The sequence below is a fragment of the Hyperoodon ampullatus genome (genome assembly GCF_949752795.1).
Source record: "Hyperoodon ampullatus genome assembly, chromosome: 2".
Taxonomy (NCBI): Eukaryota; Metazoa; Chordata; class Mammalia; order Artiodactyla; family Ziphiidae; genus Hyperoodon; species Hyperoodon ampullatus.
The window spans coordinates 32,809,061-32,827,483 of record NC_136915.1 but is presented as its reverse complement, the minus strand read 5'-3'; the positions used below and the strand labels follow the sequence as shown (position 1 = coordinate 32,827,483).

The 18,423-nt window shown below is 43.6% G+C and overlaps 1 protein-coding gene across 2 annotated transcripts in view; it reads right to left on the bottom strand.

Annotated features, from left to right (window-relative positions):
* The window catches only part of MACF1 (microtubule actin crosslinking factor 1), a gene marked incomplete at its 5' end in the record, with an annotated part of 343,134 nt that overhangs the window by 217,183 nt on the left and 107,528 nt on the right, over positions 1–18,423 (bottom strand). For both annotated transcript variants that reach the window (XM_079698746.1, XM_079698745.1), the window contains one exon: positions 4,591–4,652. In XM_079698746.1, coding sequence (XP_079554872.1) covers positions 4,591–4,652 — 62 coding nt within the window. The remainder of the gene's footprint in view (positions 1–4,590; positions 4,653–18,423) is intronic.

Sequence of the window (18,423 nt, the reverse complement as noted above, 5' to 3'; positions counted from 1 at the left end):
ACCACTGCACCACCAGGGAAGACCCGTCTCAGCCTTTCTTGAAGTTCTCTTTAGGATACTTTATCAGCTACCAGAACCCAGAGATATATCAAGGATAATGTAAATAAAATCTCACTTAAAACTCTAGGTTTTTATTTTTGATGGTTCTTGCATATGAGCAGAACTCTTCGATTTGTAGGACTTGTGTTCTAAATTAGGTTATTTATATATTTCAGATGCTTACATCCTTAAATCTCTTTTATGATTGGACCAACAGTGTTCTCAGCTAATAAAGAGGAACTGATTTGCTTATGCAAGAACAAACTGTTTCCTAAAGAGATATTTGGGAATCCAAGAGATTAGGTCAACTAAATCTAGAACTTGAAGGGGCTTGGCTGTTTTGATCTTACATCATTCTACTTGCCAATGGCAACACTAATGTAGTTCATGTGTACTTGGGGAGCAAAGCAAAGGATGCCTGAATTACAAAAAACAGATTTGATCCCTAATTCTCAGCCCAAACTTCAAAGAATTCCAACACGGAGCAATGATTCTGATGAGCAGTGAATCTCTGTGAAATATTCCAAGATGAGAAAATGCCATTGGAACTGTAAGGCTTGGGGCCTGAGAAGAGATGAAAAATTGCCAAGGATTTAAGTAAAGCTCTGGCTGGCCTCCAATTTCTAACAATGCTATGTGTTCGTCTAGTTTCTCCCTCCCTGGGCCTCCTGTCATCACACAGAACTGAGGCAGAGGTCCAACAGGCAACATCAGCTACAAGTACAGAGCAGGGAGCCAGAGCACTTGCATCCAACTACAGAGTTTAGGGGGACAAGCTTGAGGCAGGATAAATTCAGTTCTTCCGACTGTTAAGAGATGAGGTATGAAAGCAGAGCAAGGTGGGGGCATATTCAATAGTAACAGCAAGTAATTCTGGCCAGAAGACTCATGACTGCTCTTTAGCTCCATCCTTCACTAGCTGTATGACCTTGGGAAAGTCACTTCATTCTTCTAATTCTCACTTTCCTCAACTGTTAAAACTGTAAGGATAAAATACCTTTACCTCCTTCAGGGTTACTGTAAGGATCAAGTCAGATTAGAATATGCTTTGTAAGCTAAAAAGACTACTGAGCTATTATTTCCTCAAGGTAACAAATCCTTATTGGATACTTCTCATGCTCCAGGTGCAGTACTTGGCTGAGACAGTAGCACGAGTCCCAGACCTCAAAGAGCAGAGGACACCAACGTGTGAACACAGAAGCCCATCTCTTCCAAGTGGTGTGGCACAGAGATGGAGCTGCAATTAACTTAGTCCAAGGATGGAGGTCAGAGCCTCAGGAAGGGGATACTGGACCTGGGTCTTGAAGGGTAAGTGGGTGATGGCCAGGCAGAGGAGGCCAAGACATGCATTCAAGGGAGAGAGAAATGAATAAGCAAAGAGGTATGAAAGCACACAGTGTTTAGGAAGCAGTGAGATGTTTCGTACGGCTACAGCACAGGCTATGCAGGGGACAATGCCTGGTTGGAAACAGGCTCTGCACCATGACAGAGTTATGTGCCACCAAACCAGAGGCAACTAACTGGTAAATGTTGAAGAAACTAGAGGAAAATTGCAGGGTTTTTTCTCCCTGTCTCTCTCCCTTCCTACTTTGTCCCGACTAAAAAAAAATAGGACACAACATCAACCTTCAAGTTACAATCTGGCAGAAAGATGAATGTTGCAGGTGCTATAACAGAAGTACATAACGAATACAGGGAGGGCACAAAGGAAAGGCCAGTCAGTTCCAGGTGGGAGAGTCAGGAAAATGTCTATTGAGGAGGTGTTAAGTTGGTGTTGTCCAGGCAGAACAGAGTTGGGGAAGGTAATCCACGCAGAGGGAGCCCCATGAGCGAAGATACAGAGTCATAAATAGCATGGCAAACAGTTCAGCAAGAGCTTAAGGTCTGAGAGGAATATGACACTATGAGCCTGGAAAGGCAGGCAGACCAGTGTCAGGACTGCAGAGGTTAAGAGCACAGGTGCTAGACTTTAGGCTGCCTGAGTTCTAGTATTTTAGTTCTTCTTTCAAGTGGTATGACCTTGAACAGGTTATTTAACCTCTCTGAACCTCACTGATAAAATGGGACTATTAATAGAATCTACAGCATAAGGTCAGTGAAGAATTAAATGAGATGATCCATGTAAAAGACTTAGTACAGAAAGTCTGATTTACAGTAAGCACTCAATAAACTACTACCATTATCATTACATTTGTTCTTACAGAAAACTTTATTAGGAAACTATTACGGCCAAGTCAAGAGATGAAGAGGCCCTGGACTAGAACAGAGGTAATGGGGATGGAGAAGAGAAACCAGATGCAAGCATCTTTCTGAGTTCGAAGTGATTGATTGTAGTTGGTGACAGGGAGAGATGATGGGCAGGACTAAATATAGTATGATTCTAGGTTCCTAACTTGGACAGCTAGGTACATGAGTGAAAACCTTGAGCAATTTGGGATGTCTTGAATATAGGACATGTCTGGGTAACATCCAGATGACTGTGTCAAGTACACTGTGAGATACAGGTCCTGGGCTTAGGAAAGAATGCAGGAAAAGGCTCTGTCATCACCTCCTTATCTAAATCTTATAGTTAGAAAATTGCCCTCATTTGTACTTAAACAAGTGGCCCTAACGAGCCATGTCTGATTTATGTAGCCATCTCCCCCGCCATAGTTTACGGAACTAAATCGATAGACCACTGACCCATGGAGGAGAAGCAAACCTCAGCCAACCAGATTGCTTGTGTTTGCGTCTTTAGAATCATGTAGCTGCAGGGGTTTACATTACCATTTGAGGGACAGCCACCGTGGCTCACATACAAGCAACGGGAGGAATGCAGAGAACTAAATGTAGGAGACACACAGAAAGATATAAAAATGAAGAAACACAAGGCCTCATAAAAAGAGAAAGAGAGAGTAACTGCCCAATAAAGTTTAGTTTTCATAAAGCTCAGATGCATCCGGACACCAGACTCTGGAGATCACCCTGTATCCCTTTTTACTTATGATTCCTTGCATTCCATGCAACCGAATGATCCCCGTGGCTAACGCAAATGAGACTGCCGAAGAAAACATGAAAATGGTTAGGACCCAGGGAACGTCAACATGGAGGACTCAGACAGAGGAAGAGAAGCCAGTGAAAGAGGCATTCATGGAGGGAAGAGGTAACTGAGGAAAAAGCAGTATCCTAGAAGGCAACATAAAAGAGAGCTTTAAAGGAGCAGTGAGGGCTTCCCTGATGGCACAGTGGTTAAGAATCCACCTGCCAATGCAGGGGACACGGGTTCAAGCCCTGATCCGGGAAGATCCCACATGCTTCGGAGCAACTAAGCCCACGCGCCACAACTACTGAGCCTGTGCTCTAGAGCCCACGAGCCACAACTCCTGAAGCCCGTGCCCTTGGAGCCTGTGCTCTGCAACAAGAGAAGCCACAGCAATGAGAAGCCTGCGCACCAAAACGAAGAGCAGCCCCCGCTCGCCACTAGAGAAAGCCCGCTCACAGCAATGAAGACCCAACGCAGCCAAAAATAAATACATAAATAAATAAAGTAAAATAAAATAAATTAAAAGCAAAAGGAGCAGTGACTTAGTCAACACTGTCAAATGCTACAGAGAAATCAAATGAGAAGAAGATAAAACTAGGCTACCAGATACAGCAATTAAGAGGTCACTGGTAATCTTTCCCAGAGCAGTAATTATTATAACTCACAGTTATGAGTTGAGTAATTATTGTAACTTAAAAGTTTGTTTTCAAATCTGACTGCCACATTAGTCATACTGTTTATCCTTAGGTGAGTATTTAGTATGCCTCTGCCTTGGATTTTCCTCTATTTAAAAATAGTAATATAAAAATAATAATAAGATCTCCCTCCAACCCTGGCCATTTTGCTCTGTATTTTAAACTGCATGGGGGTTACACCTGAATATATATATTTTAAAAATTCATTAAACGGATCATTCAAGATTTGCATACTTTAAGAGAGAGAACAAAATCCCCTCTGCCCCACCCTTCCACAGTAATCAGGTTAAAAAATTTAAAACAAGAAAGGGGCTTATAAAATAGTATGTAGGGGCTTCCCTGATGGTTTAAGTGGTTGGGAGTCCACCTGCCGATGAAGGGGACACGGGTTCGTGGCCCGGTCCGGGAAGATCCCACGTGCCGCGGAGCGGCTGGGCCTGAGCGCCATGGCCGCTGGGCCTGCACGTCCGGAGCCTGTGCACCGCAACGGGAGAGGCCACAACAGTGAGAGGCCCGCGTACCACCAAAAAAAAAAAAAAAAATAGTATGTAAAGTTTGGTGCAAAGTGTTCTTGGAATCCCAGGAATCACACCACGGTATCCTCAACCTCAGCCTCCTCAGGTAATGGAGGTGTTACTGTCTTCACCAAGAAACTGATCAGTGGAAGTTTCCACGTTATTCGGACTATGTTAGATATTTAAAAAAAAAAAAAAGGTCATGTGTATCCCCATCAACTGGAGCACATGGCCAGCAACATGAACTAGAGAAGGGACTGATAGATCCAGATCAGGAGCAGCCAGAGGGGCCAGGGTGGCATCCATGAAGGGGTCTTACCTTCATCAGGTGCTTGTTGACCCACTTGGTGAACGTCTTCTTCTGCACACGGTCCCGTTCATCTGTGAGGAAACAAGGAGAAGGCACTGGCTTAGCGCTACCCGGCAACACGTTCCCCAACTACTGCCTTGCCCACACCCAGATTCTCCAGGACAGTGGAGACAGTTTCCTCCGGACTATGAGACAGCGTCTTGTTTTGGGAAGGTTCAGTCTGTCTGAATTTCCTCTTCTGTCCTTATCATGTTGTCACTTTATGCATTAGACAGAATCATGTGCCTCAAGAATCTTGTCATGGCAAAGTCTCCTTCGCATCGTAATTTTCCGGGGAGCACAGTGATTCCCTGCTTCCCCTGCCCCCAGCAAGCTCCAAAAAGCCAAAGTTGTGAAAACCCCCAACAGAAGGGGTGGAGTGCCCTTGGCGTTCGGGACACTATAGTGCGGGGTTACATCTCACCCTCCACACACCGGTCCTCTTGATCGATGCTCTCCTCCCACCCCCTCCTCCCCGGTCCTCCCTCACTCCAGCTGCCTCCCCAGCCTCACCAACCAAACTCTCAGAGCTGCCCACTATGCCCTGCCCCGCACATCTCTTCCCTCCCTCCCTTCTCCCAAGTCTTACAGAGCCCCACTTTTTTTTGTAGGCAAACTTTCATTCTCAATTTTGTTCACCTCTTTAACAGAAACATGACTGTCAACACCTGACAATGCCTGCGCCACAGAGGCCTGATCCTGCGGAGAACTCACCTTCTCCCACAACGCCACCTCCAGATCACTGATTCATCAGCTCCGTCCTTTTTCTACTTATTTGAAGCCCTTGCCCTCCACTATACCATCTTGTTCAAATCATCCTTTCTGTCATCGACCATTCCGTGCTGCCTGCCCCCTCCACGTGGCAAATCTACGTTAACTTCTCTTAACAACTTGGTTCACATTTACTATCTCCAAGGGTATCCTACGGCGTCATCCTCAAATTACTTCAGCATGTGTGTGGACAATGCATGTGAGCCTGCTTGGCTCCACTGAGCTTCAGCTCCAATTCACAGCCAGCCACCACCATGCCACTTCCTGAGCCTCATTCCTTCTCCAAACATACCTATTTAGCAGTCACTTTATCATCTTTCAGATCTCCTCATCATTCTCAACCTTCAACCACTCCCTTCTTATTTTACCCTGTTTATTAAGAACACCTAAGATCATCCCAGTCTGTGCTAGACAACATAGTTAAGCAATTCAAAGCTGCAGGCACTAATACCCCAGGGAGTCTCACCTACCTAACCTTCTACTAGTATGTTCACCAGGACAATCCCCAAACCTGAATGACTACCATGGCTTGACTCCTCCACTTCTTCTCCAACTCAGAGAAATTTCAGAAGAAAGTAGCAGAATTATGTAACTCTGGCTCACTAGTAATTCACACAAACTTCAGTTAGGTTTTCTCTCCCTACTGCCACAGTTATTCCCTTCTTACTGACTCCCAAGTAAAAGCCACATAGGTACCATTCCAAACAATGCTAAGGCTTTCTCTCCACTTCCAGGTGGATGCACTATCTTCTTATTTTTCTGAATCTATAGCCATCCAGTAAGTGCTCTTTCATCTCTTTCTCTAACCTTACCTTTACCTCTTCCTTTCCTGCTTTATTTGCAAGGAACAGTGATCTCTTCCTATTACAGACCACAGAACTTAGGAATTAGAATGGATTTAGTTTAATTCCCTGCTGATTCACAAATCCCCTCAACAACAAAGAATCATATGTTCAGAGCTGAAAGGTCTGTCCAAATCTTGCATACATCTACAATATTATTGACTCTTAAAACTTAATAGAGAATTCACTACCTCATAAAGCAACACATACTAATTTAATAGTTCCATAACATGTCATAATCTGCATCCTTATAAATTCTACCTATTGGCGCTCACTTGGAACGGTTGGGATTTTTTTTTAAGTCTTATCTAATTTTCACTTCATAGAGTCCTGCAAGTATTTGAAGCCAGAATGTTTATTAGATTTGACCACTGTCATTCCAACATATTTTGATCTTTTGATCTTCTTTAGATGCTGATTCAGTTATCTGACCTCTTCATCGTCCTTTCCAAGTCTGTATCATCTGCAGACTGAATTAGAATCAGCTTGCAGCTACAATCTCATCTAAATCACTGACATTTGTTTTCTCTTCATGGCAAGCTACTGTCTTCTTCTCCACCTCTCCAAATGCTATTTATTCTTTAAAATTCAGCTCATTCATTCACTCATTTATTCTTTGAATAAGTCCTTATTAAGGAGCTAGCTGCTTGGCATACCCTGTGCTATACAAAGTCACAGTCCCTACCTTTAAAAGAGTCTAGCAGAAAGGAGAAATAACTTCAATGCAGCTTGACAAGTGCTGTTAACAGAGGTAAGCACACAGCGCTCAAGAACGTAAGAGAAATGGCTAACCTGTTTGAGTAGAGGAGGGACCCATGGGAGATTAGTGAACGTTTCCAGGTGGGTGACTAACTAAACCTTAAAAGATGAGTACAAGTTAGCCAGAAAGAGAAGGGACAAAGCTACTACATGAAGTTCTACCTAGTGCAAAGTCACGGAGATAAGAAGGAGCTCATGTTCAGACAACTGCACGGAATTAAGTATGGTTGAAAGACAGGACGTGTAATAGGTAGTGGTGACACTTAAAACTGGATAGAATGGCATGGGTCAAATCATGGCCTTTCAGACAAGCTAAGGAGTCCAAACTTTATCACCAAGAAACTGGTAAAGGGAAGGTAAGGGAAAGTATTGAAAGATTTTAAATAGAAGAATGACATGTGAGATTTGTGTTTGAGAAAAATTACTCTGGCAGCGTTTCCTGACAATTCCATTTCTCAATAGTCTCTTTGTTCTCCAAATTTTTATGGTACTTACTATGCTAATCACTCAATCCATACTTATATAATTATATAAATTCTGATCTCTTAATATGCTCATTCTTACTCATCAATGAGATCATTAACTCCTTGAGGAAAGAGATCATGCTTTACTTTTCTGCATGTCCCATAGCTTCTAACATCTAAAGCTCTACATTATAAGACTACAATAAATCCTTCCCCTTACCTGAACTGAAAGTCAGCTTTTTAGCTATTGGAAGCATAACTGATGAGAAACCATCTGGTTTCCCTAGTGCATTATCCCCATGGGAGGGCTTAGTAGGTTAACAGAATAACTATGCATAGAAAATAAAGAAGACTCAATTGTGTTCATCACATCTTCAGGTCTAAAAGAACTGAGGCAGTGGACTAAAAAGAAATCACATGAATTCCACCTCTTTAAAATATTGGCTAGTTTAAAAGGAAATCTGTTAACTTTTTCTTTTCCATCTATGTATTGTTTAACCTACTATAGCAAACCCATATTACTTTTATAATAAAAGAAATTCTATAAACAAAACCTGTGTCTTCAGAGTGAGAACTCTGTAAAATTAGAAACAGACTATTCTTGCTTATAAGGGTAATAAATAGAGCAAAGCAGAGTGGACCTGGCATTGGTGAAAATGTGGTGGGCAGAACTTTTAGTTAGCTTTAACACTGTTTTTCCATTATGTTTGCATGTCCCAGCAAAAAGGTGACACTTACTGGTGTATCTGAGTTTTTACATATTGGACTAGACGGTTTTTTGTTTGTTTTTTTTTTTTGGCCACACCACGCAGCTTGTGGGATCTTATTTCCCCTACCAGGGATCGAACCCGGGCTCCAGCAATGCAAGCCCCGAGCCCTAACCACTGGACCACCAGGGAATTCCCTGGACTGGACTCTTATAGGTAATAAATAAACATTCTTGATTGGCCAATATATGATTAGAAGACTGGCTAAAGAAACACACAGGGCTTCCCTGGTGACGCAGTGGTTGAGAGTCCGCCTGCCGATGCAGGGGACACGGGTTCGTGCCCCGGTCCGGGACGATCCCACATGCCACGGAGGGGCTGAGCCCGTGAGCCATGGCCGCTGAGCCTGTGCGTCCGGAGCCTGTGCTCCACAACGGGAGAGGCCACAACAGTGAGAGGCCCACGTATCTCAGAAACAAAAAAAAAAAAAAAGAAACACACAATGAAATCAAAGCCAAGTCACTTGTAAGAGTTCAGTCCACTGCCTCATTTATTTTAGACCTGAAGATGCCATTAACACAATTGAGTCTTTTGAATTTTACTACCCATAGTTATGCTGTTCACCTACCGAGCCCTCCCATGGGGATAATGCACTAGGGAAACCGGACAGCCTCATATCAGTCATGCTTCGAATAGCTAAAAAACTGACTTTCAGTTCGGAGGGAAGAGGTTCAAGTACTAATTCTGAATGTAATTACTAAAAGCAACATGATTACAAGTCCTTCCCAAGAGTAGCTAGCCTGCTTAGAGCCAAGCTATAAGTTCCCCAGGAAAGGGTTTTATAGAACAACCTTGCCCCAAAGCTGGAGGATCCTTTTTTAGGATCCTATGTTGCAGACCAATCAATTACATGAACGTTCTCTCCTGATTTAAGTATCAGGATAAGAGAATACTGCAGTGCCTGGATTTTAGGATCTTAATATCAGCAAGGAAATTCATTAGGGAAGCCAAAGAGCAACTTTATCACAGAACACTCCAAACAGCTCAGACTTTTAAAGTTTTTAATAAGCTTTAGGTTTGATTCCCTATACATAAATCCTTCATTTAATTCAGGCCCAGTGAAGATCTTTCTACCTAACACTGGAGATAGAATTTTAAGAAGGTACCCTTATGTAAGAAGAAAACAGTCAATCACAGAAAAGGTGATATTCTTTTAGATGCTTCTTGTAAGCTCAGCCTCACCAAAGGCTATGAACTGACCACGAAGAACCCAACAGGCCACTGCGAAATTCTTAGATTGAACATATTGAGGCACTAATTAATCATGTGAGGGTTGCTTAATTAGAGGGATTTACTACTTGTTTCCTACTTTATTAAGACCACTACAGGACACCGAGCTACCAATACCTACCCTAATTTTCTTTTAGTTTCATTGGCAGAGATGTCCCTCCTTGTTACCTAGGCAAGTCCTTCCCTCTGAAATCTGGATCCTAGATCTTCCCTTCCCCTTGAGAATTTAATCCAACCACCATCCCGTAGCTTGTGTAGCTTTATACCCCTCTCCTTTCCCCTGGGCTCCTGAACGGTGTGAGGACAGTGCTCACTTCTCTACTGCTGCACCTCCTGCTCCACCATGTGACCTGGCTTCCAGCCCCACAAATTCATTCCAACTGCCCTCCCCACAGTCACCTAGCTGCCAACCCAGAACACACTGGGGACCATTCCTTTACCTTTTAAACCCACTCTCCCTCTTGATTCCGAGACTTCATTCTACCCTGGTTTCCCTCCTTCCCTTTTAACTGTTCCCTCTCTTCTGTTCACCCCTTAAATGTTTACTCATTCTTAGCCCCCTTTCCTTTTTATTCTGTATTAAAGCTTCTTAAGATATCCATGGGCCTAAGGGTGCCTAAATGGATTTGCGGGGTTCGGGGGAGTCATAAACCACCTAAAATCGCATGCAAAATTTTTGGTGCTATGTATACTATGGCATGGAAAAAAAAAAAACCACCTATAGATTTCAAAAAAAGTAAATAATACCTGTTCTCTACATTCTCCCAGAATGATTTAATCTACTTCCATAGTTTCAACTGTAACCTGGACACTGACAATTCCCAATCCGTATCTTCAGCTCAGGCCTTTATCCTAAACACCACTCTCGTATGTCCAACTGACTCCTAAAAATTTCATGCTCATTTCAAGCTCAACTTGTCTAAAAATGAACTCTTCTTGTCTCCCTCTCTGCTTCTAATAGGTTTCCCTGCTATAATCTATCTGTTACGGCCTGAATGTCTGTGTCCTCCTGAAATTCATATGTTGAAATCTTACCCCCAATGTGATAGAAGTAGGAGTTGAAGCCTTTGGGAGGTGATTAGGTCATGAGGGTGAAGCTCTCATAAATGGAATTAGTGTCCTTACAAAAGGGACCCCAGAGAGCTCTCTCATTCCCACTCCACCATGTGAGGGTGCAGCAAGAAGACAGCTAGCTGTCTATGAACCAGGAAGAGGTCCTCACGAGACAGCAAACCTGTAGGTGCCTTGACCATGGACTTCCCCACCTTCAGAAGTGTGAGAAATCAGTGTCTGTTGTTTAAGCCACTGAGTCTATGGTTTTGTTACAGCAGCCCAAACTGACTAAGACACCACCCTCCTGAGTGCTGCCAGCACTGTGGACAATGCTGCCCACACTGAATCTTTATCCTAATAATATTAACAGGTAACATTTACCAAGCCTCTATTTATATGCCAAGTACCTTACATATATTGTTTCCAATGCTCAACAACCCTGAGAGGCATTATTTTACTGAAAAGATAAAGCCCACAGAGGCTAAGTAACTTGCCGGAGACCATATGGTAAGTCTGAACCCAGTGCTACTGGATTCTAAAGCCTGATGCCTGCATTCAGGATAACATTTAAACTTTTTAGCTTGGGATCTAAGGCCCCATATGATGTGGCCACTCTTCCCTCTCCACGCTTTCATAAAAACGCTAACTTCCAGCCTTGCCGAATGTACAGTTTTGCCCAAATGAGGCATGTGCTCTCACACTTCCATGCTTTGCATTTACTGTTCTCTCTGCATGGAAGATAGCTCGCCCATTTCCTTGACTACTCATTCTTCAGCATTCAACTCAGCTATCACCTCCTCCATCCCTTATATACACTAGTTGAGTGATCTCCCTCTTGTGCCTATTTCAAGGTATCATAGTTTGCTTGTCCATCTGTCCTACTCTGCTCTACTTGGAGCATTTTGAGGATAGGCCTGGGGTCGGAATGAAAGCCTGCATTGAGGCAAACAGTTCTGTGTTCTATTCCATCACAGCCCAACACAGCATCATGAGTCATTAAAAAAGCAAAGAGAGAAGAGCCTCTGCTTGTTTCCCTGAGGGCCACAGACAAATTATAAGTGGTTCAAGAAGCACCAACCACCTGAAAATCTAAAAATGAGATACCTGGGACTTGCCTGGTGCTCCAGTGGTAAAGAATCCACCTTACAACGCAGGGGATATGGGTTCAATCCCTGGTCAGGGAACTAAGATCCCACATGCCGCGGGGCAACTAAGCCTGCGCACTGCAACTACTGAGCTCGCACACCTCAACTAGAGCCCACGTGCCGCAAACTACAGAGCCCACGTGCCCTGGAGCCTACACGCCTGAACTAGAAGAGAAAAATCCACACGCCACAACTAGAGAGAAGCCCACTCACCACAACAAAGAGCCCACACGCCACAACTAAGACCTGACATAGCCAAAAATAAATAAATAAATAATAAATCTTTTAAATAAATAAGTAAACAAAAAGGGAAATAAATATATAGAAAGTTGGAATCGGCCTGTTCCTTGACCACATGAGGTCAATCTAGTGGCAGAGACCAATATGTAAATAAATAATTAACAATAACACCAAGCAAATAGCACACCAGATACAAGCTGCACAAAATCATGCTGATAAACAAAGCTGATTAATTCTGACAGAGGGATAGGAGAAGAGTTCATGAAAGGTGTGGTATCTGAAGTAAACCTTGGGTGACAAGTATGATTTTGGCAGCCCAAAAAGAGGTTAAGGAATTCCAAAGTGAAGAATAAGCACGAGCAGTGACTTGGAGATATGTGAGTACACGGGATACACTGGAAGGAATGGTGTGGCTACACAAAGCATACAGTTAGCCATGTAATGAGAAGGGAAGCTAACAAGGTCACCTGAGACCACAGCACTCCAGAGAGCAGGAATGAGGAGCATCTACTCAATTCAGTAGATAAAAGGACACCACTGAAATTTTCTGAACCAGAGGGTGTTTTGGAAAGATTAATCTGGCATTGGACGGAAGGCCAGACTGCAGCAGAGACACACTAAGAGGTAGAAGCAATGAGAGGCCTACTGTGTGTGACAGACCAAGAAAGAAATCTAAGAGCATGAATAGGGCAGGGGCAGCCAGATCCCTACTCCAATGTAGAGGAAGAAACAATAGCCCTTAACTACTGGCTAGATGTTAAGGAAAGGGAGAGTTCAAGATAATTCTAAAGTTTCCAGTCACAGGGACTTCCCTGGTGGTGCAGTGGTTAAGAATCCACCTGCCAATGCAAGGGACACGGGTTCGATCCCTGGTCTGGGAAGATCCCACATGCTATGGAGCAACTAAGCCTATGCACCACAACTACTGAGCCTGTGTCTAGAGCTGGTGAACCACAGCTACTGAGCCCACGTGCCACAACTACTGGAGCCCGTGCGCCTTAGAGCCCGTGCTCCGCAACAAGAGAGAGAACCCACCACAACGAGAAGCCCGCGCACCACAACGAAGAGTAGACTCCGCTTGCCGCAACTAGAGAAAGCCCGCGCACAGCGACGAAGACCCAGCGCAGCCACAAAAAAAAGTTTCTAGTCACAGCAACTGGGAGGAGTGGTACCTGGAGATAAGGAAAACAGGTGGCACAGATTGGGTGAGGATACGTTGGGTAAAGTAGAAGAAACATAATGAGATGTCAGCAGGCCCTTCCTGCAGACAGTTGGAACCTTAGGTCTAGAGTTCAGAAGAGCAGGCAGAATTGAGGATACAGATTTGATGCTAACAGTTGATAGCTGAGGCCGTGGCAGGTAGTACAGCCAGCCTATTTCAACAAGTCTTCCTAAATCACCACTTTGCTCGTATTACCCCTCTATTCAAAATCCTTTAGTGGCTCTCAGACGACCAGAGCCTCGAGCCCAAGTCCTTTGTTTCTACTGTCTACTACAACCCTCTGAAATTCAATTCCAGTTTTTATTCACTATGTGTTAGGTGGTTGGAAGAGATAAAAATAAGACATGGCCTCTAACCTGAAGAAATTTACAATCTATCTACTCTTCCAAATTTATCTTTAGACTCTCCCCTGCATGACTCAACTGCAACCATTCTGATCTCAGTTTCCAAATATACCTTGCACATTCTTGCCTTTGTTCACCTATTTCTCCCTACTGAAATATCTACCCTCTCTTCTTGTTTTATCTAACTTAGAGCCTCCTTACAAGGTCCAGCTGAAGTCAACTTCTTCCTTTACACCTTTCTGGCTATCCCAGCCATCTCTAGATGCCTGTGTTTATTTAATTTACTTGGCACCGAACATACAAAATCTATTGCTAGATATCTTTACATGTAAATCCCATTTCTCTATCTGAACTTTAGTTCTCTGGAGTCAAGAACCATGTTTTAAATTTCGTTAAATATCCAACATTTAGGACAACAGTAAGCACTCAGGAATGCTCATTTATTTAACCATGTATACTATGTGAGAGCCCACTGTGTGCCAAGGTTATATCTATATGGATACTTTATGATGGTATTTTCAAAGTCAGACTAAAAAATATCCTCAAATGATAATTAAAAGACTGCTTTTCAGCGTAGAGCAGGGATCTCCATTCAGACGTCCCTTCCACAGTTAACAGCTTTTCTCAATTCTTCTTGCCACATCTACACCCAGGAGACTTCACACCACTTAATGTGAGCTCAAAGAAAATGGTCTGAAGTGGAGATCAAGCAATTAAAATGTTTACCAATAATATACAATGGCACCAGTATTATAAATGATTCCTTTCCTTAGAAGTATATAAGTCAACTGTGGGAGATAAGAATGGCCTCGATATTTATTGTGTTTACTCTGTGTCAGGCACTGTGCAAGGCCTGTCTCATTTAGTATTGATATTTGACTTAATCTTCACAATTCTATCAAGTACACATTATTTAACTTCATTTCATAGTTCAAATTGAGGCTCAGAAATGCTTATTAATAATTTGCCCAATGTCACATGGCTACTAAGTAGTAGAACTGAGATTCAAATCCAAGTCTCTCATGGACTTTTTTTTTTTTTTTTTTGCGGTACGCAGGCCTCTCACTGTTGTGGTCTCTCACATTGCGGAGCACAGGCTCCGGACGCGCAGGCTCAGCGGCCATGGTTCACGGCCTAGCCGCTCCGCGGCATGTGGGATCTTCCCGGACCGGGTCACGAACCCGTGTCCCCTGCATCGGCAGGCGGACCCTCAACCACTGCGCCACCAAGGAAGCCCCTATCATGGGCTTTTAACCACCACACTCTCCTGCCACTGTGAAATTATCAGAAGGCAACACAATATAGTCCTATATAATGAAGGGAAGAGGAGAGGTGCAAACTATAACTGTAATAGGGGTTCATGAAAGGTATCTGTCACCAAGACATGGTGAAGACTCAGAATGTCTCAATGAGGATTGAGACATGGGAATTTAGGGAAGTGATAACTAGAGACTTCAGTGCACAATTAAAATTTTGTTATTTCTTAGCAAAATCTGAACTTTGTTACCAATAATTCTTTGCCCTACTGGGAATCAGAGAGTACAAGGCAGAAGTTAGATAAAGAAATAAGCCATGAGTAAGACTGGTGGCAAAAGAAAGAGCCACAGAGATAGAACGAGAGGCTTATACGGAGAAGGGAAGAGGGAGAAAAACACAATAGCTTCTAGAGTATTTAATGGAGTATCACATCCAGAAAAAATAAAATATTTCACAGATACAAAGAGATATAGGGGTTAACGATCCTCAAAAAAATCATCTTAAAGATGAAGAAATTGAAGCCCAGATTTAAGAATTTAGATAAGGTTACAGAGGGGCAGAATCAGGGCTATAACTTGGATTTCCTAGCCTCTACTCTGTGGCTTACCTTATAGGATACTCATCTGCCCTCTGTGAGCCTGAGTTTCATCTATAAAGTGTGGAGTCTGGACTAGGTCAATGGTTTCCAAATACCAACTGTGAATCAACAATATCAAAATCAGCAGAGGAGCTTGCAATGAGCTAAGCTCTTTAATATCATATACTCCTCATAATGACTGTATGATATTTATCCAGGGGATTAAACAGAGTAGGATGAGCTAGGAGAATGATGTTTTGCCCTGAAAATTTCAATAAAGATTCTAGACTTCCTTATACTTCTCTGTTGATTACAGAAAAAGGGCCCTTTTATCTCTAAGCATTTTCAGATGCAGAAGAGTCTTTCCTCTAGATCTCAGGGAAGAAATCTCAATGATACTGGAAAGATAAAAAGCTAGACCCCCGTGGCAGTAACTGACTAAAACTGCTACTCCTTGTGCCCAAACATTATTATAGTGCCAACTCTTTTTCTCAGAAAGCACTTAAAAATTTGGCAGTACTAGTCTAGCAGTCAGGAGACAGGATTGGAATCCTGGCTCTGCTACTTCCCTTCTGAGATTTCTTCTGAGGTCTCCTCTTGATCAAACAACCAGCAATCTCAATTTTAGTGAAAATCTGCCTGTTTGGGTCACAATTTTGTTCTGCTTTAGAGACTAAGAATACAAAACCAAAAGATATTAGTAGTAGTATCAATCCAGTAGTTCCTAAACTTAGATTTCACAAATGAGTAAATATTCCAAAATAAATTAGAAAACCTAATATAAAGTTGTCAACTTTTTATTTTGCTAAGTAAAGATATCTAAAAACAAACTACCATCTGACAACAATTCTTTCATAAAATAATGGACATTTTAACATCAAAAAAGTAGAAAGGGCACTTTCAGAATAAAGGACAGTTCTTTAAATAAGTTTATCTTTATGAAAGGCACACTACATTTGCCTTATCTTTTCCATTTTACCAGAAATTGATGACGATACCTCCAGCATCAGTCTGTACACCCTCCAGTTTGAAGCCAAGGAAACCTATGGCCAAAAAAGGCTAGGCCACTTGCTCAAGGTCACAGAACATTATCTAAATGAACTCCTCTCCTTTATCAAGAGAGATCTAAGCCAACAAGACTCTTTTCCTAGCCTCCAACTCTTCTTAAGATCCCCATCACCAGACCACTTTCAAGCCTTTTTCCCTCCTCACAGCTGGCAAGAGAGTAAATGTAAGAGAATTAGCAATCAGCCCCGAAGAGGAAACCTGGGTCATGACTCCACCCTCCCCTCCTCCCACAATCCTGTCTGCTCAGAGGTGGACTCTGTGTAACCAACCAACTTCTCCTAAAAATACGCCCTGGACTTTCAGGACTATGCAACATAACTTAAAAGTGGTTTCCTGATACACACAGAAGCATGAGCATGAACTCAGTCTCTATAAAAAAGTCCCACACCCAAAGCTTAGGCTCTTAACTGCCAGTCACTACAAGCTTAAGAAGTTCCCCAGGAAGTCGGGCACCCATCTCTCCCACTGCACGTTTTAACAAGCCCAAAGGCTGTAACGCCTCCAAGGCTTTAGAGCCCATGCGTTCATATGAGTCAGTGAGATCAAGGGCTATTTGGGATCCTCAGGCCCAGGCAAGGAAAAAAAACTTTACGTACTAACCCATGCAGCACATGCGGCAAACCAGGTGGGTGCTGAACTCGTGCTCATCTTGGTAACTGGGCCACATGTCGCCAGCTGACCCTGCCTAGAAGGAAGGTGTGCCAAAGAACCGCCGGCTAGGGGCCTGTGCACGCCCTGCAGCTCCTTAAAAAAGGCTTCGAGGTGAACAGAGACAGAAGTTCGGAGAAGTGGCTCCACCCACCACTTCCTACTGACCTCCTCCCTCCCCTTGAGGTCAGAGAGGAAGTTCCTCCCTGGGGCATTTCCAAACTGGGTCCAGGTCTTCATGCAAGAGGCATCCTATTCAAAAGCGCCACCAGCTCAGTGTTTTCAGACCAACAGCAGCAGGAGACGTGGGCGCTTCAGATGCAGAAGTCCAGCCAAGTTAGTGAGTGAGTAAGCCTGCGCAGGCAGAAGCCGGTCTTTGAGGTACCCTCCACTTGCAGGGCAGAAGCTTGTGACCCGGTGAATCTGAGACAGTTGCAGGAGGGCTGGTGAGGTAAAATGGCTTACTGCGGAGACAGGCCCAGTGCATCCACTGCCCAAAAACCTTTTGCTGGGGCTGGACTCTTCTCAGGCTGAAGTGTGTGTAAAGTGTTAACCAACTGAGAAAGCCGCACGGTCGGGGAGGCTATCATGGGGCAAGCCCACACGCTGTCCACTGCCAACGGATTTCCTAGATTCCACAGGGAGCTTCATGTCCCGACTCTGAGCTGCCCAAAGAGTCAAAAGTCTCTCCCCAGTGATTCCACCTCCTTACAGAGTAGCCCGGCCCCAACCAGCCTCTAGGGAGATCTGGCACAACAGATTTCATCAGCTTCAAAAATACCATTTGCTTGTTTGCTCCATTCTTTCCCCTCATCCAGCCAGGAATGTCATCCCAAAGGCACCTTCCTCTTCCCAGACCCTCCCACTTTGTCTCTGCAGTCAACGCACTTAACTCAGCTGTGCCAGAAATCCCTTTATCCTTCAGTGGAAGGCTGCTTGCTTGTTTGTCCAACTTGTTTTCTGAGTCTTGGCTAATTGTATCAGACACTGGAATGCTGAAGAAACACAATGAAGGGCTTTTTCATTCAGATGGCCCGGCCCATCAGTGCTTCTTCATAATTCTGATGCAACCGGGGGATAGAAAAAGCAGAGCCTCTGTTGATGTCAGGACAGATGCTCCGATCCTGTCCCCACACCACTCAGAAAGGCCCCACTGCAGATAAGGGCCTAATCACTGGCCCTCTGCTTTAGCTCCCTAAATAGAACAACTTCTTCAGGCTAATGCTACTTCCAATCCCGTTCCTGAAGACAGGGAGGGAGGGGCAGCACCCAGGAAAGCAGGTTTCCAGAAATTAGCCCAAAAGACTGCAAGTGGGAAAAAAAGTAAACACAAGTTTACCTAGCAGGTCACACAGTTTAAACAAGCCCTGTGACCTGCCTCAGTTCCCTGACAGTTTCCTTACCCCCTATTAGGCA